The sequence below is a fragment of the Falco biarmicus genome, chromosome 8, assembly GCF_023638135.1.
Source record: "Falco biarmicus isolate bFalBia1 chromosome 8, bFalBia1.pri, whole genome shotgun sequence".
Taxonomy (NCBI): domain Eukaryota; kingdom Metazoa; phylum Chordata; class Aves; order Falconiformes; family Falconidae; genus Falco; species Falco biarmicus.
In genome coordinates this window covers 53,873,992-53,896,078 of record NC_079295.1, presented here as the reverse complement: position 1 = coordinate 53,896,078, position 22,087 = coordinate 53,873,992, and the positions used below count along the sequence as shown (strand labels likewise).

At 49.6% G+C, this 22,087-nt stretch overlaps 2 protein-coding genes across 8 annotated transcripts; both read left to right on the top strand.

Annotated features, from left to right (window-relative positions):
* Nucleotides 1–1,625: 1,625 nt before the first annotated feature.
* On the top strand, nt 1,626–10,870 carry LOC130153655 (E3 ubiquitin/ISG15 ligase TRIM25-like). The gene is made up of 6 exons (XM_056348805.1): nt 1,626–2,314; nt 2,951–3,046; nt 4,143–4,376; nt 4,472–4,494; nt 5,488–5,630; nt 9,541–10,870. Exons 1-6 carry the CDS (start codon nt 1,691–1,693, stop codon nt 10,011–10,013), a joined length of 1,593 nt encoding a protein of 530 aa, XP_056204780.1. The 5' UTR covers nt 1,626–1,690; the 3' UTR covers nt 10,014–10,870.
* Nucleotides 10,871–11,571: 701 nt separating this feature from the next.
* Nucleotides 11,572–20,310, top strand: LOC130153654 (E3 ubiquitin/ISG15 ligase TRIM25-like). 7 transcript variants are annotated; one of them, XM_056348802.1, is made up of 10 exons: nt 11,573–12,237; nt 14,183–14,278; nt 14,858–15,091; nt 15,208–15,230; nt 16,385–16,521; nt 16,982–17,012; nt 17,250–17,281; nt 17,849–18,295; nt 19,225–19,275; nt 20,060–20,310. In XM_056348802.1, the coding sequence occupies exons 1-10, from the start codon at nt 11,620–11,622 to the stop codon at nt 20,098–20,100; spliced, it is 1,710 nt and encodes a 569-aa protein (XP_056204777.1). In that variant the 5' UTR covers nt 11,573–11,619; the 3' UTR covers nt 20,101–20,310. The 7 variants fall into 7 exon arrangements, with proteins under 7 accessions (XP_056204776.1, XP_056204774.1, XP_056204775.1 ...); XM_056348803.1 differs by having other exon boundaries at nt 11,575–12,237; nt 17,849–18,043; XM_056348801.1 differs by lacking the exon at nt 20,060–20,310 and having other exon boundaries at nt 11,572–12,237; nt 16,385–16,512; nt 17,891–19,275.
* The last annotated feature ends 1,777 nt before the right edge of the window (nt 20,311–22,087 follow it).

The following is a 22,087-nucleotide window of genomic DNA, read 5'->3' as shown; positions in this document are numbered from 1 at the left end:
TGTGGCTGTGCAACCATTTTGCCACACAAGCTGCCCGCAAGTGGCCCGGGAGATACCAGCAGGTTATTTACAGTGGCCATTACCTGCAGCTTCCAACATCTACTGGCCATTCAAACTCCTGAAGGAAATCAAGGAAATTATTTTTTCTTCAATGAAAGGATTAAGAACTTTAATTAATGAAGCGTAAAGAAAGAAGATTTTAGGCTAGACGATTTGCAGGCAGCACACATAGCAGCAAGGCTGCAGCTGGCCGCAGCAGCACGCAGCAGTGGAGCAGCAGCTTGTCTCAGCCTCTGTCTGCAAGCAGGGCACAGTAAGTAACCCAGAGCCATCCACAAAATCCCCGCAGGCACCCACAGGGAGCGAGTCCTTCTGCAGCCCTCGTAAGCTCCAAGCAGATCAGAGGATTTTTCCTACGCAGCACCAGGTTTTGCGGTTGGGATGCACGCAGTGGCACGGCAGTCAGCTGGTGCCACGTGCACTAAGGGCAGCGTTCGCAGGTGCAGGTTGCGCCACACTGCAGGAGGTGGGGAAGGGCAACGGCAAGCAGCAGTTTCATGTGCTTTGGGGGAACAGCAAAGCCAGGTGAGCTCTGCATACAGTATTAGTCACATTCGGGACAACTGTGGAAAAGGGATTAGCAGGAGTGGAGTGTAAAGCCACAAACTCCAGAGAGCGGAGAAAAATAATGATAAAGGACACAGTGTAGCAATGAAAATAGGAAACATCACTTGGAAAGTACAGCTAACATCTGAAACCTCTCCATCCAGCAGGCCAAGGTCATTACAGAGCATTAGGGAGCAGGTAATAGGCAGCAAGCTGAAAATGAGCTTGTGCTCTGATATGGAGGGAATTATTCTACCTACCCCCAGCAGGTGCATCGTGTTGGAGAGGGCTGAGAGGCCAATATCATCAGGAAGAGATTTGTATGATGAATTCTTGTAAAATAACTAAAATAACTATTGCTTCTCTGGGCAGGTAGCCAAGTGCAGCGCCCTTGCCTGGACAGTGGCTCGGGAGCCTCGCTCGGTTCCAGGAGCGGGTGTTGAACAGGTCCTGGGGAGCCCAGGAGCAGCTCGAGCAGCCCAGTAACCCCAGTCTCTGAGCGACCGCCGGCTGTGGGGCTGTGCCGCGGGGGTCGCGCTGGGCTGGGACAGTCACCGCCAGCGTGCCGGCTGCCAGCACCCCCTCGGGAGCTTCCTGGAACAACGGGGCAGAGAGAACAGAGCGAGTCGGTTTTAAACTGGCAAAAATAAGTTGCCTCCATCCTGCTCTCCCCCCTGCTCCTGCGACGGAGGGGTCTTGAACTCCCTCCTGTTTCTAGAAGAAACCGCAGCTTCGGGCGTAGCAACCCGCCGGCGGGACGGAGGGGGCTGCCGGGGGGGGACCAGCCCGCGGGACCCCCCGGCGGGAAGGAGGGGGCTGCCGGGGCGCTGGACCGCGGGACCCCCGGCGGCAGGTAGCCGGGAACCGGCGTTATCCCTGCCGCTCGCTTCGCCCCCCCCCCGCGGCAGGGCCGGGCGGTGCCGGCGGCGGGGCTGGCAGGAGGCAGCGCTACGCGGGGCGGCCCTGCCCGGGACCGGGGCTGCCGGCGGGGGAGGCGGGGCGGGGGGGCCGGCACTGCCGCTTTCGGTTTCTTTTCCCCTCGGTGCGCGCCCAAAGCAGGACCCGGCCGCGCGGCCCGGGCGCCATGGCTGGGCTGGGTGCTGTGGCCGGGCTGAAGGAGGAGCTGACCTGCCCCATCTGCCTGGGCATCTTCCGCAGCCCCGTGTCCCTGAGCTGCGGGCACAGCTTCTGCAAGGGGTGCATCCAGGAGGCGCGCAGGGGCCGGCAGGGCCCCTTCAGCTGCCCGCTCTGCCAGGCCTGCGTGGACCCCCCCGCGGACCCCCAGCCCAACGTGCAGCTCTGCAGCATCGTGGAGCGGCTCCTGAACGCGGCCCCTCGCACGGGGGAGGAAGGGTGCGATGCGCCACGCGAAGAGGAGGGGGACAGCTCGGGCCAGCCGGAGGTGACCCTGTGTGATTTCTGCCTCTGGGAGCCACAGCCAGGCATGAAGACCTGCCTGACCTGCGAGGCCTCCCTGTGCCAAGCCCACCTGAGCAAGCACAACACGAAGAGCCCCACGAAGGACCACGTCCTGGTGGAGCCCTGTGATGCTCAGTCCTTGGCCGAGAGGAGATGCCCCCAGCACGGCAAACCGCTGGAGTGCTACTGCCAGACGGACTCGGTCTGCATCTGCGTGCTGTGCTGTGTCATCGGCTCCCACAAGAGCCATAAGATCATCACTTTGGAGAAGGCTTTTGGCCAAGCGCAGGTAAGAGGCTGCCAGGAGAGTGGCCCAGGCGTGGGTTGCGTTTAGGAGAACCACGGGGGGCTGTGGCCCAGCTGCCTGCAGCACGGGGATAAAACATCTTCCGAGCCTCGGATCTACAGGCTCGGGGTAGGGCTAAATCTCCATCTTGGGTCACTGAGCTTCTATGCCTAGTTTTGCCCCAGATTCCCTCTGGGCTCACCCCTCGGGGTATAAAACGAGATGTTATAAACACTTTCTTCCCATCCTGAGGAGCCAGACTGGTGGGACTGAGTGCTTGTGGCTATGCTTTTAGTTCTTGGTGTACTTCCAAGCTGGAAGATCAGCCTGAGCTGCGTTTACGGGAAGAAAATGAATGACAGAGCAACAGAAAGGAAGCCGTCAGCACTGAAAGTAGCTTTATGCATGGCCGTTGCACATGAACATGAGTTTTCAGTCTCAAATTTCTTTCTTGTGCTCAGAATTGTTGTTATTTGTTCAGGGATAAAATCTTCTAGTTAAACTTTATGTAGTGATTTATCCTGAGAGCATGCGGTGAACAAACTTTTTGCAAGTCTGGCTTAACCCATTTCCATAAAATTGCTGATCTGGTGCCCATATGTCAGTCCTATCCCGATATCTCTCTGGTTATTTTTATAGAATATTTTTCCTAAAACTCTGGAAACAATGAAAACACACGAAGCCGCACTGGATCGAAGCATAGCAAGCCTGCTGGAACAACAGGAGCAAGTAAAGGTTTGTTCCAAGGTCCCGTACTGCTTTGGGGATGGTTGCTTGCTGGTAGCTGATGAGATAAAGTTTTGTTTTGCCCTTCCCCAGATTGTTGATTCCAAAGCCTTTTTTCATTCTTGTGTGGTTTCTCAGATGTTTTCTAGGTTTCTTCTCTGAGGGAGGATGATGAATAACTTTCTTATCAGTCTGGGAAGTATATTCTTAGTTTCCAAAGGACTTTTGAGCTTGAAAGTTGCTGTTAAGTCTGTGCCTCCTGATTAGTGGGTGGCGGTTGGCTTTCCTTTTCCCAACCTTATTCAATTGGCAGGGTCTAAAACATTTCGGAAAATATTTAGGATAAATAAATTTATAGATAGTAATTTTGGAAAATATTATGGAAAAAACCCAGACCATGTTACAGTGATTTTATTCCTTTTTACAACAAGAAATCCCTTTAGGTTAGCTTGTGGTTCTAAAAAGTTGGTAGGAATTAGGTTAAATGATTGCCCCAAAGTGTTTGGGTTTTGCTCCTAGCATGCAGTCACCTATCTAAAAGCTCTGAAAGAGCAGGGAATTTAACACAGGTCTCCAAACCCTAGCTCATTCTGCTTAGGCAGAATTGGCACTTGCCTTCCTCCACAGGGAAGAGTGATGGGAGCAGAAGTCCTGGTGCTGGGAAAAGGAAATGTATATATTCTAGTATGAAGACCTAACTTTACCTGTTGGCAGTGTCCTGTCTGGCAGTATAGCTACTTTCACACCGTGAAGGAAGCTGGGTGGAGGTAGTAAGCAAAGAAACTGTTTCCTCACCCACCCTTAAAAGGACCAAAGGCAATGTATCCCAGAAAAACACCAGTGCAGAATAAGGAAATATATGCATAGTGGAATGTCTTCAGCAAGCATCATGCAAGAAGCACTACTTTTTAATCTTTTTCTGGTCAGTTGCCAGATGCTTTCTGCTGTCAGTGGGACATCTTGATTTGTTGTCATATGGAGCGGCACTAAGTTAGTGGTTACTTCTCTCAGCCCGGAAAAGACCAGGCTCTTTTCTGAGAGAGAGAGTTAGTGTGGAAAATGTAGAATTCAGTCCCTAACAGCTTTGAAAGTGTTTTCTTCATAGGCTAAGGGGAGTCTGCAGAGGGATCAGCTGAAGAGCCTCTTTGACGAGATGTGTATGCAGCTAGAGACCAAAGAAGAGCAGGTCTTGAAAACTCTCAGTCACAATGAGGAGCAACACCTTGCTGAGATTCAGACGGAGATAGAAAAACAGAAAAAGGAGAAGGATGCTGTCAGCCGTGATGTACAGGAGATGGAGGCTCTGAGAGATCAGAAAGACCTACTTCTTTACACCAAGGTACCTAACAGCATCTCCCTTCCCAGAGATACTCAGCTTTTGGGCTGGCCTTTGCCTGGTCTATGCTAATTCTACTTTCAAAATGTCTTTTACAGACTTTTGCAGCGATTCGAGCAAGGTAAGCTCTTCCTGAGGTGGTGCACTATTGCATTACACTTTGTTTCAGGTGCCTGGTAGTCTACTAGTGCGAGTCTGCTAGCCCAGCCTGCATGCCCCAGCCCCACAGCTCCCTGGGCTTGCCCTGGCTGCCCCCTGGGCATGCTGACTGCACACTCTTGAGCCTGGCTTTGGCAGAGACCTGGAGAAGCCCCAGAATATTAACAGAGGTCACGTGTGACTCTTCATATGCAGCATGGCTTCTTTTGCCGTACTCTCCACACCTGTTCTCAAGACCCATTCTGAGGGCAGTTCCTGAATATTTAGGTCCCTGAGTGGGCATGCAAAGGGTGGATGAGCTTAGGTATCCTGAGTCATCCTCCAGTTTACATTGCCTTCTGCTTATAAGAAGCAAATGTGGCAGAAGCCGAAACGTGCATGAAGGAGAGTCTACAAAGTTCATGGCTTCTCTCCTGAGCTGTTCCACTAGCGCCTGCCCAGCGCTGTTCGTCCACCACAGCCCACCGCTGCATGCACACAGGCGGCCCCAGCCTGGTCTTTCCTCAGCCCTGCCTTTCAGGTGCAGCAGTTGCCCCTTGGCTGTCATAATGCAGCACCTCTGGTTTGCTGTCCCAGCATCCCAGCAGCTGTCCCTGACACCTCATTAGCTCCTGCTGTGGGGACTTGAGGACTGTAACCGCAAACATGATGCTAGGGCATGTCCTGGCAAAGCTGGGGCTGAGGTGGCTGAGACAAGGTTCCCTGGGGACAGGTACTGTCCATGAAGTGAATTTCATCCTAACAGTGTTGAAGGGATTTGGGGTTCTGGGAGAAACCTGCTCAGAGGGGGAGTCCCTGGTAAAGCTGCAGAGGGAGGGGAGGATAGAAGCTGCTTTCTGTATCTCCCATCGAGGCTGCATGTGGAGCAGGAGAGGCAGTTGTTGGCTCAGGGATGGGTTTTTTGATGGTTTTCTGACAACTTGCTGCTCTTCTGATGTCTTTCTGTATGTTTTAGGAAACACAAGCCAGTTCCTAACACAGTTGGTGTACAACTACCACAGCCACCCATTATTTTGAATGAATTAACAACAAACACTACTCTGAGGTTTTTCCAGCAATTTCTCTCAGACATGCAGTCCTTATTTAAAGCACTACCTGGTAAGTGATCATTTTGCTACACGACAAGCAAGATGGAAAACATATTTTAAAAAGAACTGTAATAAGACACTGAGTACAAGTACCTCTAGAAGAACTGATTAATCACACTTACTAGACAATCTTTAAGGTCCTTCCAACCCATTCTATGATGCTCTATGATATGATTGTATTTTCACATATGTGTACATAAAAGGGCCTCAGGGCTTTTGGATGTGCTCTGAATACACGCTGTTAAAGTGGGCTCTGGGTAAAGAGCTGTGGATGTCCTAGGAGTTCTCTGAGAGGATTAAGACTAGCAATGCCTCTTCTGTCTGTAGCATGACTTTGATTCAAAGCACATGGAAAGCCGAGAACTCTTCAAAGCAGCAGCAGCAGCAGGTGGAGTTTGTCTCACAGTGTAAAAAATCTACTCTTTTGTAAGATCAACCTGCTGTCCCAGTGCTGTGCACAGTGGGATGCTTGTCCAATTGAATCAAAAATATTAGGGTTCCTTTGTTATAGCTCCCATGCTGACAGTGAGCCTAGGGTCAAGACCGAGAGACAGCTGGGGTGGGAAGGCTCTACCCAGGGCACACGTGACAGTGCGCACACCTAACTGGCTGCCGCCCATACAGCCTTGGGCGCACCAAGAGGCACACTGCTCACAGCCGCTCCTCAGCTCTGTCTCTGCCATCCCTGTAAGCACAGCCCAGACCTATTCTGGCTAGAAAACCTCAGATCCAGGTTTCCTAATTATCTATGCCACCTGAGTGGTTTTGGTTAGTTGCCCAAGTCACTGCCGCTGTTTCAGTTTCCTGAAGGAGTAACTTCCAGAAAAATGTCACAATTTTGAAATGCATTACATGCAAGAGAAGGTCTGAATAACAACATTCTTCAAATTCCTGAGTGTAGAACTCACTTTTTGTTACTGGCCATGGTAAGAAGTTTTGAGAGTTCTAGAAAATAACTTCACAGTATCACAGACTGGTTGGGGTTGGAAGGGACCTCTGGAGATCATCTAGTCCAACCCCCTGCTCAAGCAGGGTCACCTAGGGCAGGCTGCACAGTCTCATCCAGGTGGGTTTTGGATGTCTCTGGAGAAGGAGACCCCACAGCCTCCCTGGGCAGCCTGTTCCTGTGCTCTGTCACCCTCAAGGTAAAGAAGTTCTTCCCTCAGATTCAGATGGAACTTCTTGTGTTGCACTGTGTGCCCATTGCCCCTGGTCCTGTCACTGGGCACCACTGAAAAGAGCCTGGCCCCGTCCTCCTGGCACTCGCCCTGAAGATATTTGTAGCCCTTGGTAAGATCCCCTCTCAGTCTGCTCTTCTCCAGGCTACACAGGCCCAGCTCTCCCAGCCTTTCCCCACAAGGGAGATGCTCCAGTCCCCTGATCATCCTTGTAGCCTCTGCTGGCCCCTCTCCAGCAGTTCCCTGTCTCTGGAACTGGGGAGCCCAGCACTGGACACAGCACTCCAGACGTGGCCTCACCAGGGCAGAGCAGAGGGGGAGGATCGCCTCCCTGCCCCTGCCGGCCTCGCTGCTCCTAACGACCCCGGGACACCACTGGCCTTGGCCACCCGGGCACACTGCTGGCCCACGGGCGACTGGCTGCCCACCAGACCTCCCAGGCCACCCCCAGCCTGTGCTGGTGCCTGGGGCTGTTCCTCCCTGGGTGCAGGACCCTACACCTGCCCTTATTGAGCTTCATTAGGTTCCTCTCCACCCAGCTCCCCAGCCTGCCCAGGTCTCGCTGAATGGCAGCGCAGCCTCCTGGGGTATCAGCCGCTACTCCCAGTCCGTATCAGCCACAAACGTGCTGAGGGGACACTCCGTCCCTCCATCCAGGTCGCTGATGAATAAGTTGGAGGATGGGACCCAGCAGGGACCCCTGGGGAACACCACGAGCTACAGGCCTCCAGCCAGGCTGCGCGCCACTGGTCACAGCTCTCTGAGCTCTGCCATTCGGCCAGCCCTCAGCCCACCTCACTGTCCCCTCATCTCGCCCACATGTCCTGATTTTATGTATGAGGCTGTTACGGGAGACCCTGCCAAAAGCCTTGCTGAGGTCAGGGTAGACAACATCCACCACTCTCCCCTCACCTACCCAGCCACTCATTCCATCACTGAAGGCTGTCAGGTTGGTCAGGCATGATTCCCCCTGGTGAATCCATGTTGACGTTCCTGATGACCTTCTTTTCCTCCAGCATGAGCTGTTCCATCACCTTTGCAGGGACGGATGAGGCTGACCAGCCTGTGGTTTCCGGGTCCTCCTCCTGCCCTTGCCCTTTTTGAAGACTGGAGTGACACTGGCTTTCCTCCAGTCCTCAGGCACCTCTCCTGTTCTCCATGGCCTTTCAAAGATGATAGAAAGTGGCTTGGCAATGACATCTGCCAGCTCCCTCAGTGCTCGGGGGTGCATCCCATTGGGGCCCATGGATTTGTGAGTGTCAGGCTTGCTTAAGTGATCTCTAATGTGACCCTCCTCGACCAGGGGAAGTCAGCCTTTCTCCAGACTTCCTCTCTTGCCTCCAGGGTCTAGGAAACCAGAGGGCTGGCTTTGGTGGTGAAGACTGAAGCAGAGAAGGTGTTCAGTAACTCCACCTTCTCTGTGTCCTTCATCACCAGAGCACCCACCTCATTCAGCAGCAGGCCCATGTTTTCCCTAGTCATCCTTTTCCTGCTGACGTACTTGAAGAAGCCCTTCTTGTCCTTGACCTCCCTCACCAAATTTAGTTCCAAATGGACCTTAGCCTTCCTGGTTGCCTCCCTGCATGTTCTGATCACATGCCTATATTCCTCCCAAGTGTCCTTTCCCTCTTTCCACATCCTGTAAACTTCCTTCTTCTGTTTGAGATTTGCCATAAGCTCCTTCCTCATCCATGCAGGCCCCTTGCCTTCTTTGCTTGATTTCCTACTCACGGGGATGCACCTATCTTGAGCTTGGAGGAGGTGATGTCTGAACATTAGCCAGCTCTCTTGGACCCCCCTACCTTCTAGGGCCCTAACCCACGGGATTCCTCCAAGTAGGTCCTTGAAGAGGCCGCAGTTAGCTCTCCTGAAGTCCAGGGTTGCAGTCCTGCCTACTGCCCTGCTTCCTCCACGCAGGATCCTGAACTCCACCGTCTCATGGTCACTGCAGCCAAGGCTGCCCTCAACCTTCCCATCCCCAGCCAGCCTTCTCGGTTTGTGAGCACAAGGTCTAGGAGCATACCTCGCCTTGTAGGCTCCTCCACCACCTGTATCAAAAAATTATCATCAATGCTCTGCAGGAACCTTCTGGACTGCCTGTGCCTGGCTGTGTTGTCTTTCCAGTGGGTATCAGGGAGGTTGAAGTCCCCCATGAGAACCAGGGTCTGTGATGGTGAGGCTACCCCCTGTTGTCTGTAGGAGGCCCCATCGGCCTGATCAGGTGGCCTGTAGCAAACACACAACAGTGTCCCCCATGTTGGCCTCCCCTTAATCTTTACTGTAAGTTCTTGACTTGTTCACTTTTGAAGCTTCGAATGTTCCTAAGCAAATAAACATTTATAAAATGGCTGTGCTACTGTTCACACATTTCTTGTACGTAGAATTTTCTAAGAGTTTTTAAAAATGCCTAATGAAGCTCTGCAGAGGACAATGATAGAAAACTAAAATTGAAGAGTTGCTGTCGTTGGAAACAAAAAAGGAAAAAGACACTTCAAAATTGTGAAAGAGCAGCATTTCTTGAATTGTGTTAGCAATCCCCTTTAGAATTACATAGGGGCAGCTTAGAGAGGTGTTGAGGGTGTTTCGGTTAACATATGCTTTTAATGACTTGGATAAGATGACTTAGATTGACTTTGATGAGTTGGATTGGGAAATCCAGCTTTCAGCAACAGCAAAAGGGATGTGTGCAAATCTGCACAATTATTAATTAACAATTGTAATGTGTTTTTTTTCTTTCTGCAGTTCATCAACATCTGACTTGTTCAGCTGCTCACCCTGACCAAACAATCTTTGACTCCTCATTTGGTTGTTACACATATAGTATACCACATAACCCATATTCTTTACCATACGTGCAGAGTCACCAGAGCTTCTCAGCGGGCTGTCACTTCTGGGAGGTGGACACCAGCAATGCGAGATGCTGGAAGCTCGGAATCATTCACAACAAGATTGAGTGCTACCTGTGCATGTGTTGTGATTACCTTAGTGTGTTCCTAGGTGAAACCATGATCACAACTGAGAACTTTTCTGCAGGCTTCAAAGTGATCAGGGTAGAGCTAGACTGTAGAAGAAATACACTGTCATTTTATAACATGTCTGTCAAGGGTGGAGGTCCTGCTGAGAGACTCAAGCTTATACAGGCAGTAAGCATCCCTTCAAACTACCCCGCCTATGCTACCTTTTTTGTGTCAAACGGCTCTTTGAGGCTCCTGTAGTGATGGGGGGACAAGGTGGTGTTTTGTATTTCCAGGCCTAGGTATTGGGAGTGCTGCTGCATGGAGGCTGTGCTAAGCTGGCATATCAGCAATCAGGGTTTGGGCTGCTGTGACCGCTCGTCTGTGTGACGGCAAGGCCTCTGTGGGGTATAGCGCAGCACACCGCCACTTACTGCCAGAGCTCCTGTCTTATTAGTCCTGTGAATCACTATGAAAATGCTGCTGAGATGCACTTTGTTGCATTGGATCAAATGCTGTGTTGGCTGCATGTTATTAAAGTAGTGTAGTTTGCAAAACACAATGGCAAGTTGGTGTATAAAAATGTTGACAGCACAACATTAACTGCTGCAGAACTGAGCAGCAGCAATGCTCATGTTTGCTGTAATGCATCAGCTTTTACCCCTGCCTTCCTCCACCCATCCTGCAGAACCTGAGCCATCTGTTGCAGAAGCAAAGAGGGCCTGGGAGGCAAGCAGAGACTAGGCAGTAAGACAACTGCTCTGCCTTGCTGCCGTCACCCCCTGCGAGCTCTCTGATACATCGCTTACCGGCTTCTTGCTGCCATTTCGATTTTCTCCTCATGTATGCAAAAATCTCACAGCAACGGGAGTAACGAGGAAAACTCATGTGCTTTTAGCCTCTGCCATATGGGACCTGGCCCAGTTCATTACGATTGTCCAAACACCTTGGGGAGGAAGAGATGATATTCCTGCCTGCTGCCTTCTGACAGAGCCAGGGTATTTGCCTGAAGAGGTCCAGGCAGGAGCTCTTCACCCCAGCAGGAACAGTGAAGGGCCTTAATGAATGTTACAGTTTTGCAGATCCTAAAATAAATCCTCGTTCAGTCTTGGAAGAAAGTGGCTGTGTTTTGTCTTTTGCATCTTATGCACCAAAATGATACAGAAGACCATGTGGGCAGAGCTGGGTCTCCCAAATGCGCCTGCAGTGGCTGCTGCTCTGCCCGGTCTGGGGTGGTGCAGGTGCCAAGTGGGGTAAGCAAGGCTCCTGAGATGGTGCAGGGATGTTCCTGCCCTAAAGCACATTCCTGAGAGCCTTTCCAGCCCCTGTTTCCCTGTCACCTGGCTGCAGGTAGCAGACCAGCCTCAACAAGTCCCAGTAAAACTTTCCCCTGGGTTCTCCCTATTTTACCTACAGGTAACCTGTAACTGCTGTGGAAAAGAACCAGACAAAGCAGAGGGAGTTCCTGGTTTACCCCTGCTGGGCTCGTGCTCTTCTCATCCAGGGCTTACCTTTCGTTTGCTGTCCCTGGCATGGGATGGAGAAGCTTTCTGGGAGGGCAGAGGGCTGCAGGAGAATTGTCCATCTCCTGCCCTCCCCAGCACTCACTGCTCCCACCAGTCTGGTGGTGGTGGCTCATCCTTGGAGCGATGCTGCATGAGACTGAGGGCAACCATCTCAAAGCGGCTGCCACAGTTTAGAGGAGCTGCGTGTGGGTGGAGCCTGGGACGGGAGCGTTATCTCTGCTGCCCTGTCACGAGGACTTGCATGCAGCCTCTGTGCTGGGTCTCCAACCATGGCACAACGCCAAGGTCATCTCTTTTAGTTTCGTTTCTCGCAGGCCAGCCAACACACCATTTCTGCAGCCATGGCAAAAGCCAAGGAAGGATATGGAAGGGGTGCGAGCCTGGAGGATGAACTCAGCTGTCCCATCTGCCTGTCTCTGTACAGGGACCCAGTGCTGCTGAGCTGTGGACACAGCTTCTGCAAGCAGTGCATCCAGAAGGCGCTCAGTGCCCAGCAGCAATCGAAGGCCACTTACTCCTGCCCTGTATGTCAGCTCCAGCTGGGGCCCATCCTGGATCTGCAGAAGAATTTCCAGCTGTGCAGCATTGTGGAGGCATTTCTGGCCACAACTTCCAAAGAACAACAGGACGAGGGCTCTGCAGAGGAGAAGGAGGTGGTTCCCTGTGACTTCTGCCTGGACTGGTCCCAGCCAGCCGTGAAAACCTGCCTGAACTGCGATGCGTCCTTGTGCCAGGCCCATCTGAACAAACACAACGCCAAGGCTTCCCAGCAGGACCATGTCCTGGTGGAGGTGGGCGCAGGCGGTCTGGTGGAGGAGAGGAAGTGCCTGGAGCATGGCAGGCTGCTGGAGTGCTACTGCCAGGATGACAGGCAGTACATCTGCATGCTCTGCTCTATCGCGGGATGCCACAAGGGCCACAACATCCTCAGCCTGAAGGAGACACATGACAGACAGCTGGTAAGGGGCTCTCCTCTCCCCATGGCCCCTGCAAGGGTTGCTGCAAACTCCTGACCTGGAGGAATGGGGCAAGCTGCAGGAGGGGCTGCAAGGATTTCACCGGGGAGTGGGGATGGGGGCAGGCAAGGACAGGCAGGCAGCAGCTCCGGGGATTTCATGCCCACCCCGGCAGGGACTAGTGCATTGTGCTGGAATTTGCTTTTCATTTCCTCCTTTGCGGTGTCAAAGCAGCCTGGCAGGCTAAGCAAGGAAGAAAGGCAGAAAATGGTGTTTGGGGCTGCCTGGGACAAGGGTGGGTAAATCCTGCAGTGTGTGCTGATGTGGGCGTGCATGTGGGTAAGTGGGTGAGTGGCAGGCGCAGGGCTCCGCCGCCCCCGCTGCTGCAGTGCATACCGGTCGTGCACAGCCCCATGCAACTGCAAACTGCCACGCACCAGGGCGTTCCTGGCTGCGACTGAGAAGTATTCTTGCAGGGGTTAAGAAATTTCTTTCTCCACAGAGCCTCGGGGACCCCACCACTGCTGAACTTTGGGTTGGGAAACAGGTTTTCCCACTCTTGCCTCTGGCTCCCTACTCCCTCTGCCACAAATTTTGCTGAGCTAGCATCCCAGAGGGCACAGAGATATGGGCCCTCATGTCCTTGGCTTTGAGTCCAGCTGCTGTCCTTGAAAAGCTCCAGAATCAGCTGAGACTGAGGGGTTAAAATGTATTTTCCATTCCATTCCATAAAATGCTTGCTCACTGCTTGCATTTGAAATTTCTGGGCTCAGTTTAAAGCCCAAACAAAACACCCTGCAGGAACCCAGTGCATGGGCAGGAAATGCCTGGCTTGCTCCCGACCTCAGGACAGGTCACAACCTCCTCAGGAATTAGCAGGAAGCATCCTTTGCAGTTACACGTATTGCAAACTAACTTTCTCCCCCATGTTACCTATAAAAAATTCAGGGCTGCCAAACAGAAGTGGGGTGTCTAGGATAGTAACCGTTCCCTTCATCCCTGGAGCTGGTAAGGGAGCAGTAGTGCCCTGTCTATGGGGAAGCCATCTCCATGGGTCTCAGCTGCATATTCCTCTTGTTTGCTTGGTTTCTTTTAAACTCCCCAAGATAGCCAGAGGAATCAGGAATGCAGCTTTTTAGAAGGAATTATAAAAGGGTTTTGGTGCAAGGAACCTCAGCTGAATTTGATTATTTGTCTTTTAATTTTTCCAAGAGTAAAACTTTCCAGCTGTGACAACTATCTCATGGAAAACCTAAGTTTTCTGGTATCATTTTTACTAAAGAAACGGGAGTCTAGCAGCTGTGTTTGCTGTGGCCATTCTTGGGTGCTCAAGGTGTGAAAACTGCTGGAGGCAGCCAGAAGCAACCAGAACCAGAGACTGTCTGATCCCCAAAGAACAAAGTTTAATGTCCCTTCTGAAATGTGTCATTGTGCAGTATATATAACAGCACTCAATGATAGTGGTATCCGTTAAAAGAAACAGCTGGGTGAGTAAGTACCGCTGTTTTGCTGATCTTCAGAAAAGATGGTTGCTTATTACCTTATCCTCAGATCCCACAGCTGGTGACAGATGTGAAAACTAAGGATTTGGGTCACGTTAGGTACATGTGAAGATTCTGGCAGGAACAGAGCCTTAACGGATAAATTGAGATGTAATTATTTAAAGTGAAATCTACTTATTCAAAGGGAAAGTTGTTTACTAACCTACCTATACAAAGTTACACATCTATAAAAATTAAACACTGACTTGAAAGTTTTCAAGGTCATGTCAGTTTTCCGTTATGCCCTGTCTTTATGAGGAGGCGTTTATTATAGGACTTGCTGGTGAAAGCAGGGAGGTAGAAGGTACCTGTGCCGTTTTATCAGCTCTGCAAACTGCCGGTCTGGTTTAAAGCTTCCTGTGCTGCTTCCCTGCTGCAAAGTACAGTGCTGCCTTTCCTTCTTCTAGAGTGAACTCATGGACATTGTGACATGGCTGCAGGAATGTAAAAGCGCTTTAGCTACTGCCCTAGAAGAGCTTCAGGAAACCAAGAATCAGCTCAAGGTTGGTACTCAGATCATCACTCAGAGCATCTTTCCTCCACAATTTCCCAGAAGTAAGTGATGGCAAATACACTGTTAGAAGCAGATGAATAGAAAGAGATACAGTCCAAAGCAGGGAGAACACCGGTGTGAGAAACTGCCAGAAGCCAAGCTTTTTCACAGCTCCCCAGCATAGCTCTACAGGAGGAACCACCTGGGAGACTCTGCCATATATTGTGGTTGCACAGATGAGGTTGCAGGACTGGCAGACCACAGATCATACCTATCATTATGTATTTTTAAAGTTCTCTATCTGTTAAATGAAAGAAAAACAAGTTGAGTCTACAAGTGGGATTCTCAGCGTGTACCAATAGAGTTCTCACATTGCTAGCTGGATTTTATCTGATTTTTTTACTATATCAGGATTAATTTTCATAACCCTGTGCTTAATCAGATATTCTAAGCAAATGTTTATTGTCTGCTTCCTTCTAAAGCCAGTGCAAAGGATAGATACAATTAATAAATAATTCATAAACAGGGACACTAAGCTGAAGTGCTGAGTTCCTGAGCCAGTGCACCATTTGCTTATCTGTTCATTTAGACTAATACAGAAACAGTGACTTCTCAGCTGCAAATGCTGTTTGAAGAGATGAAGACAGAGATGACTCAGAAAGAGAAGAAGATCCTGAGTGACATTCAATCCAATGAGAAAAAACAGCTGGCATATATTACCAAAGTGAAGAAGAAAATGGAACAGAGGAGACATAAGGCTGCACAGCATCTTCAGTCTTTGCAGAAGATGAAAGAGCAAACGGATGTTTTCCTCTTTCTCAAAGTAAGCAGCAGTACTCCGCTTTTCTTCATGAATATCGCTGTTTCTCAGCCAGCTGCCCTTTCTGGAAACCACATTAACAATTTTTTTCCTTTTTCTTTTGGCAATCTTATTTGTAGGAATTTAAACTGGCCAAGGACAGGTATGTTCCATCTGAAAACACTTGTTTTATTCTTTGAAAAAATATGGTGTTGATAACTGGGATCAAACCTGTCTGTCCCAGAACCCTATGCTGCAAAGCTGCTCTCTATTCCCGCTGAGCCAGAGGGCACCACCTCCACACAATTAATGAAGATGCAGAGATACCCGCCTGCCATCCCAGAGTTCCCTTTAAGTTTCAGTTTCCTTGGCAGCTACACGGTTGCTGGATTCTGATGAAAACCAATGGGTTTTGTTACCAGAAAACCGTTTTTATCAGAGATTAAGCCCATAGGGTTCAGTTTACAGCAACACTCTCTTGGATGGGTATTGTGCCACTCCTGTATGTAGGTCCCAGTGAAAAGCCTTCAGCTGCAAAGGTAACTGGCTCATTTCCCACTGAGTTTTGCTTCTGCTTGTGGACAAGCTTAATAGCTAGACAGATTTATTATCTTTTCCCTTGCAAGTGATACATTTGACTTATCACATCCTAATTGACACCTGGGTGTCAGCTGCAATTCAATGGTGCAAAATCACACCAACAGTAAATTAGAGATCCACAAGAGGTTTTGCTGCAGCACTGAACTCCCCAGCCGCATGAAGGGCTAGCTTAAACATCTAGGTAGATTTTAAGATGTCATCTTTTTAACTTGTACAAATTAAAGCTGGGTTTGAACTTGGATTGCAAGGATAACTTTGAATCACTGTGTACCTAGGGGGTGTGCTGGCAGCAGCATAGTCCATCACTCACAGCTGTGCTACAAGTCAAAATCTAGACTGTGGGATCAAAGTCATTTTCCAGAAGCCTGGACACCATTTAATACGTTTGGCATTTTCTTTCTATCAGGATGGCAGTTGTGCTAGAACAGTAAGAACCTGCCTGCAGCAGGTCAAATCACAAGGGTATTAGCAAAACTCCTTCCCCTTTCTCATTTCCAGCATTTGAAAGTTCCATCCAGGTTTGGTAAGCAGAAGGCATTGCCAAAAAAATAACTACATAACAATTTCAACTCACTTAACCTTATCAGAGAGCTGTTTACATGATAATTCATGTTGCCAAAGCACCCTCCTCTTTCGTAGAGTCCTTCCTAAAAAAGGATTTGTTAACTTTCTAATGCTAAATGGTTTTCCTTGGTGAAATGACTGCCTACGCTCTAGGATTCGGAGTCAGAATTTCTGCGTTGAAGGGACAGACATGGTGGTGGTGCAGCTGGATCAGGCCAGGATCGATTGCTGCCGACGCCTGATGTGGGACTTCATGAGTCACCTGGGCTCACTGCTGGAAGATGTGCACAGTGAGTGACCTGCCCCGACCTGCCGGCCACACGCTGCCGAACCCAAGCAGAGACCACCAAGCCCCAGGGTTCAGTGAGCAGGGCTGATGGCCACTGAACGGTGGCTCCTTTATACGGGGCATGTGCGTGGCCTTGAGGGGCTGATAAGGATTCAGATGGGATCTTGGGGTGTTGGAAAGGGGAGGGCAAAAGGGGCGGAAAGACTGTTTCTGGGGATAACAAGAAAGAGGTCTGCTCCTAACCAGCGTAAGGACAGCTCCTAGCTGAGGTGGTTTCCTGCTCCCACCTACCTCCCGAGTCTTTGGGTGTGCAATCATGCTTTTGAGAAATGGCCCCTTCGTTTGCCCACCCCTATCCCCACCTAGTTTATCCCGGACCACGAGATCCAGGGACACAGTACCAAATCCCAACCTTGAATGCATTACTAGCTTTGTAAAACATTCTTCTCCATCTTTCTTAGGTGAACTCACCAACCAAATTAAGCGGAACAGGTAAATCCTTTTCTTAACTTACAAAATGTTCCCTGCAAATTTCTCTAACAGTTGTTCATTTAAGGACCGTATGCCCTGTGCTCCTCTGCTTTGGTCTCAAGGAGAGCCCAACAGTCTAGAAGGCTGTCCTTCATCTCAAAAGAGGGGGTCAGATCTATTCACATGTCTTATCTTGTTATTAGCAAGATGTGATTTGTGTTTTATGAGTCACTAACATTCAACACTATTTCTTTACAGTGGGGCTTCAGACACTGGTACCTCTTCAAATTGTAAGTGTTCAAAAATACTAGTTATTCCCCAGGACTCTGGCCTGGGGCTGTGAGTCTTGCGGAGAAAACCTCCCACATAAAAATGTGAACAGAATTTTGTTGCATGCATATCCTCTCCTTGCCAGAGGTGAGACAAGCAGGCGTGCAGCCTCAGGGCACAGCTCTCAAAATCTGCAGTGGGCAAAAATCTCTGGGAACTCACCAGAGGAATCATTTCTCTTCAGCCTGAGGGAGAGATTGGGTTTGCTTCAGTATCCAGTAATCTGAGTCTGAGCTGGCTCCAAGGAAAGACCATGTAGGGTGTGCTGGGTTGACCCTGGCTAACACAGGTGCCCACCACAGTCACTCCATCGCTCCCCTCCTCAGCTGGACTGGGGAGAGAAAATAGAACAAAAGGCTCATGGGTCGAGGTAAGGGCAGGGAGATCACTAAGCAATGACCGTCACAGGCACAACAGACTTGATTTGGGGAAATTAGTGTAATTTATTACCAATCACCAGAGTAGGGTAAAGAGAAATAAAACTAACATCTTAAAACCAGCTTTCCCCACCCCTCTCTTCTTCCCAGGCTCAACTTTTCTCCCGATTTTCTCTCCCTCCTCCCCGCCAGCGGTGCAGGGGGACAGGGAACGGGCGCTGCGGTCAGTTCATCACACGTTGTCTCTGCCGCTCCCTCCTGCTCAGAGGGAGGGCTCCTCACTCTCCCCCTGCTCCAGCGTGGGGTCCCTCCCACGGGAGCCAGACCTCCAGGAACTTCTCGAAGGTGAATCCTTCCCATGGGCTGCACCTCTTCATGAACTTCTCCAGTGTGGGTCCCTCCCACAGGGTGATGTCCTTCAGGAACAGGCTGCTCCAGCCTGGGGCCCCCGCGGGGTCACGAGTCCTGCCAGGAGCCTGCTCCAGCCTGGGCTCCTCTCTCCATGGGTCCACTGGTCCTGCCAGGAGCCTTCCCATGGGGTCAGAGACTCCTTCGGGGATCCACCTGCGCTGGCGTGGGACCCTCCCCGGGCTGCAGGTGGGTACCTGCTCCCCGTGGGCTCCATGGGCTGGGGGCACAGCCTGCCTCACCGTGGGCTTCCCACGGGCTGCGGGGGGATCTGCTCTGGTGCCTGCAGCACCTCCTGCCCCTCCTTCTGCACTGACCTGGGGTCTGCAGAGTTGTTTCTCTTAGATATTCTCACTCTTCTCTTTGGCTGCAGTTCCTCTGATATTTGGGGTTTTTTCATCTCTTCTTAAACACATTCTCCCAGAGGCGCTACCACCGTCTCCGATGGGCTGGGCCTTGGCCAGCGGCGGGTCCGTCCTGGAGCTGGTGGGCACTGGCTCCATGGGACACAGGGGAAGCTGCTGGCAGCTTCTCACAGAAGCCACCCCTGTAGCCCCCCGCTACCAAAGCCTTGCCGTGCAAACCCAGTACAAGGGTTTCCCACCAACTGAGCAGGAGCTGGAGCAAACTCAGTGCCTGAAAGGTTTCCCAGACAAATCCAAATGCTGCAGGCGATATTAAATCTGTAAACAGTATTTCTCTTATGATAGTACTAATCTGATGCTCAAATAGATTTCTGCTGGGTACAGCGGTATATCCTTTCTACATGCTTTTTCTAAGAAATGGTTTTTGTAAGTTATTTGAAAGATTTTTTATATTTTTTAATTGCTGCAACAGAAGTTCTATTTGCAAACAAGTTTTTCTTAATTCATAAATTCAAAATAAAATCCTATCTTCTTCACCCCTTTTTAATTTTTGGAGGGGAAAATTACTCTCTTCTGACAAGCATTTCTTAGAGACATGTTAATGGTAAAATTTTACTTGGGAAGGGATGTGTTTGAGAAGAGCTGTTCAGTGGGGGGGGTTGAGAACAATGTAGTCTTGCCCTAAAAGCAAACATATTTGTTTTACCAGACACATTTGAAAAAGCAGAAAAAAATCTCGTTTTCTTTTTACAGTAATTCATGTAGCTGATGATGGCTGGAGAGCACAACAGGCATGTGGTGCAGGTAAGCAATTAAAAGGAGGATTAATTACACAGCACAGCTTAACAATACAGTTACTTTCATTTAGAATTATAGAATCATAGAAATTTTTTAGGTTGGCAAAGATCTTTAAGATCATCAAGTCCAACTGTTAACCCAGCACTGCCAAGTCCACCACTAAACCATGCCCCTAAGCACGACACCTACGTGTCTTTTAAATACCTCCAGGGATGGTGACTCATCCACTTCCCTGGGAGCCTGTTCCAGTGCTTGACAACTTTTTCAGTGAAGAATTTTTTCCTAGCATGCGATCTAAACCTCCCCCGATGCAACTTGAGGCCATTTCTTCTCATCCTATCAGTTGTTACCGGGGAGAAGAGACCAACCCCTACCTGCCTACAGCCTCCCTTCAGGCAGCTGTAGGGAGCGATAAGGTCCCCCCTGAGCCCCCTCCTCTCCAGGCTGAACACCCCCAGTTCCCTCAGCTGCTCCTCATAAGACTTGTGCGCCAGCCCCTTCCCCATTAACATAATGTCAGCCTGAAATCTAGAGGTATCTTCTTCCATCAGTGTACGTGGCCACTTATTTGTCTTGTGAGCTCAGTCTTCTTCTACAGACATATTCATGTCTGTGTTCTGTACAGAACCAGACGGTTACTCAAAACAGGGGAGCAAGAGGAAGTATCTTTTCTGAGGCAATGCAAAGCTATACTTGGAAGAAACTTGTCAAATATGTTATTAGCATAGCGATAAAATATTACTTTATTATTACAGTAAGTGAAACTTTTCCATCTTGTGTATTCCTACAGCACAAAACCAACGATTGGTGCGCTTCAAGTGGCACATGTAACAAAGTGTATGGTCCACGTATGCCCAGAAGTAAGGGAGAGATGAAAAAAAAGAAGCCAGAACTGAGATGGAAAGAAAAAGTTAAATATTGTCAAAAATGCCTTCTAAAAATGGGGACCTGCCAGATGTCTTGACCTCCCCTGCATACCTGCAATTAAAAGCAATTCTGTAGCATATGCAAATTTGGAAAAGAAGTGCTAAGAATGAACATGAACATAAGAAAATCTCCAACTGCTGGACTATATCATCTCATGGTACTAATGATACTTGCGTACTATTAGTTGTGGTGACTGTGTTGTCATTTTGTGATTGGATAACAAAAGAAATGGCTATAGATACAGATAAACAAGGCTGGCTGATTTCATGCCATCACCAGGAATTAATTGTTGAGAGCCTTGTTTGTGGATGGTTGCAGTAGGAAGCTGTTCAGAACCATGCCACAGATTTGGATTATCACATTTAACATGAGTGATCTTTGTAGCAAAGAATTAATTATCTGTGTATGAGTTAGCCTCTAAGCCACATTTTAACACTTCCGCAGAGTGCTCAAAGAGCCATGCAAAATACCGCAGTCGGCAGCATACGAAGATGCTTTACTGGTCAAATCTTCATGTGTTCAGATGTTCTCTTCTGATCAAGCACATGCCGTGCTTTCCTGATGTAGCCCTTATTGCACCTGTCAGCTCCACCAAGGGATTTCATGGACACTGACAGGCAGCTAGCTCACTCTGCTTTTGTGGGCTGCTCTGTGCCTAGCTGTGGTTTAGATCCTACATGCAGGTTCACAACCTGGGTGTTTCTTCTCCAAACGATAAAAATGTTTTGCTGCAAATGTGAGTTGCCAACATCCACATTTTTAAGAAATAAAGGCTAAAGTTCTGAATGCTTCTGTATGAATTAGAATTCATGGCTACAGCTCTATTGTCACTTGTGGTAATTGCAGTGATTGAAAACAATAAACTCAGCAAAATCCATCTTGGATTTAGTGTAATGTCTCCCTTCATGGTTTAGATGGACTCACCAAGCTGTAATGGATCCTAAGCAGCCCTTGCTCTGCTGCATACATCAATTGTCAGCGTAACAGAAAGTGCATGGCCAAATTCTGGGAGCTCAGCAGTAGCTCAAGGTGACTTTGCAAATATTCCCTACTGCTCGAAGCCAGTGACACATGAAGGACAGCTGCTCTCAACCACTGAAATGAGGCAAAAGAAATGAGCCTGTCCTTCAGCACTTTTGTGTCCTGGTCTTTTCTCTGGCTGCCAGGTAGTTATTGCTTTCACCCCAGGTGAAAGAGCCATGACCAGCCAATGCAGTTCAGTGCTGCTGCTGCATACAGCAAGTTATTGCACTGCTGTAAATCACTACAGAGAGATCTACTCAAGCACGGTATCTTAAGGCACTCCCTCCTCTCCATCTCACAGCATGTCTTGTGTTTGACTGCATTTAGGAAACGTCAGCACCTCTGTAACTCCTTCTGAAATACCAGTTTAGCATTTCCTCAGTGAAACCCATATTGCAAACATGTATTCCCACACCTCCAGCCACAGGCTGCTGTGGGAGAACTGGAGCACCACTCTCCTCACTAGCAGAGGGAAAGGGCAACTGGCAGCGGTGTGCTGAGCGATTCCTGCACTCCCAGGCAGCTGCCCTCACCAACAGGTTTCTGGATATATGGCTACTCCCTTGTCCACAAGCAATTGTCATGTTTTTAACACCGTTTCTGACAGTCTTGGAGAAGCCATGGTATTTTCTTCTCCCAGGGAGGTTCAGGTCCTGACTTCACCTTTCCTCCAGTGCCAGCCATCAGCTCCCTGAATCTCTGAGCCCCTGGCAGAAAAGTCTGTTAACTGGTTAGAAAAGGGTCCTTCCAGAAACCTTCACCACAGGCAACCATCCAGGTTTTCACAAATGGAGCCATATTCATAAGAGGCTTTCAGAAGGGCCAGGAGCGGTTGAGAAGGGAGTATGTCTGCAGCTGGCTGGGTTGA

Excerpts from the sequence above, each read along its gene's own strand:
- LOC130153655 (XM_056348805.1), top strand. The coding sequence starts at position 1,691 with ATGGCTGGGCTGGGTGCTGTGGCCGGGCTGAAGGAGGAGCTGACCTGC. Across the intron at positions 3,047-4,142 it reads AACAACAGGAGCAAGTAAAG|GCTAAGGGGAGTCTGCAGAG; the intron begins GTTTGTTCCAAG and ends TTTTCTTCATAG. Across the intron at positions 5,631-9,540 it reads CTTATTTAAAGCACTACCTG|TTCATCAACATCTGACTTGT; the intron begins GTAAGTGATCAT and ends TTCTTTCTGCAG.
- LOC130153654 (XM_056348798.1), top strand. The coding sequence starts at position 11,620 with ATGGCAAAAGCCAAGGAAGGATATGGAAGGGGTGCGAGCCTGGAGGAT. Across the intron at positions 12,238-14,182 it reads AGACACATGACAGACAGCTG|AGTGAACTCATGGACATTGT; the intron begins GTAAGGGGCTCT and ends TCCTTCTTCTAG. Across the intron at positions 17,282-17,848 it reads CACTGGTACCTCTTCAAATT|GCTCAACTTTTCTCCCGATT; the intron begins GTAAGTGTTCAA and ends TCTTCTTCCCAG.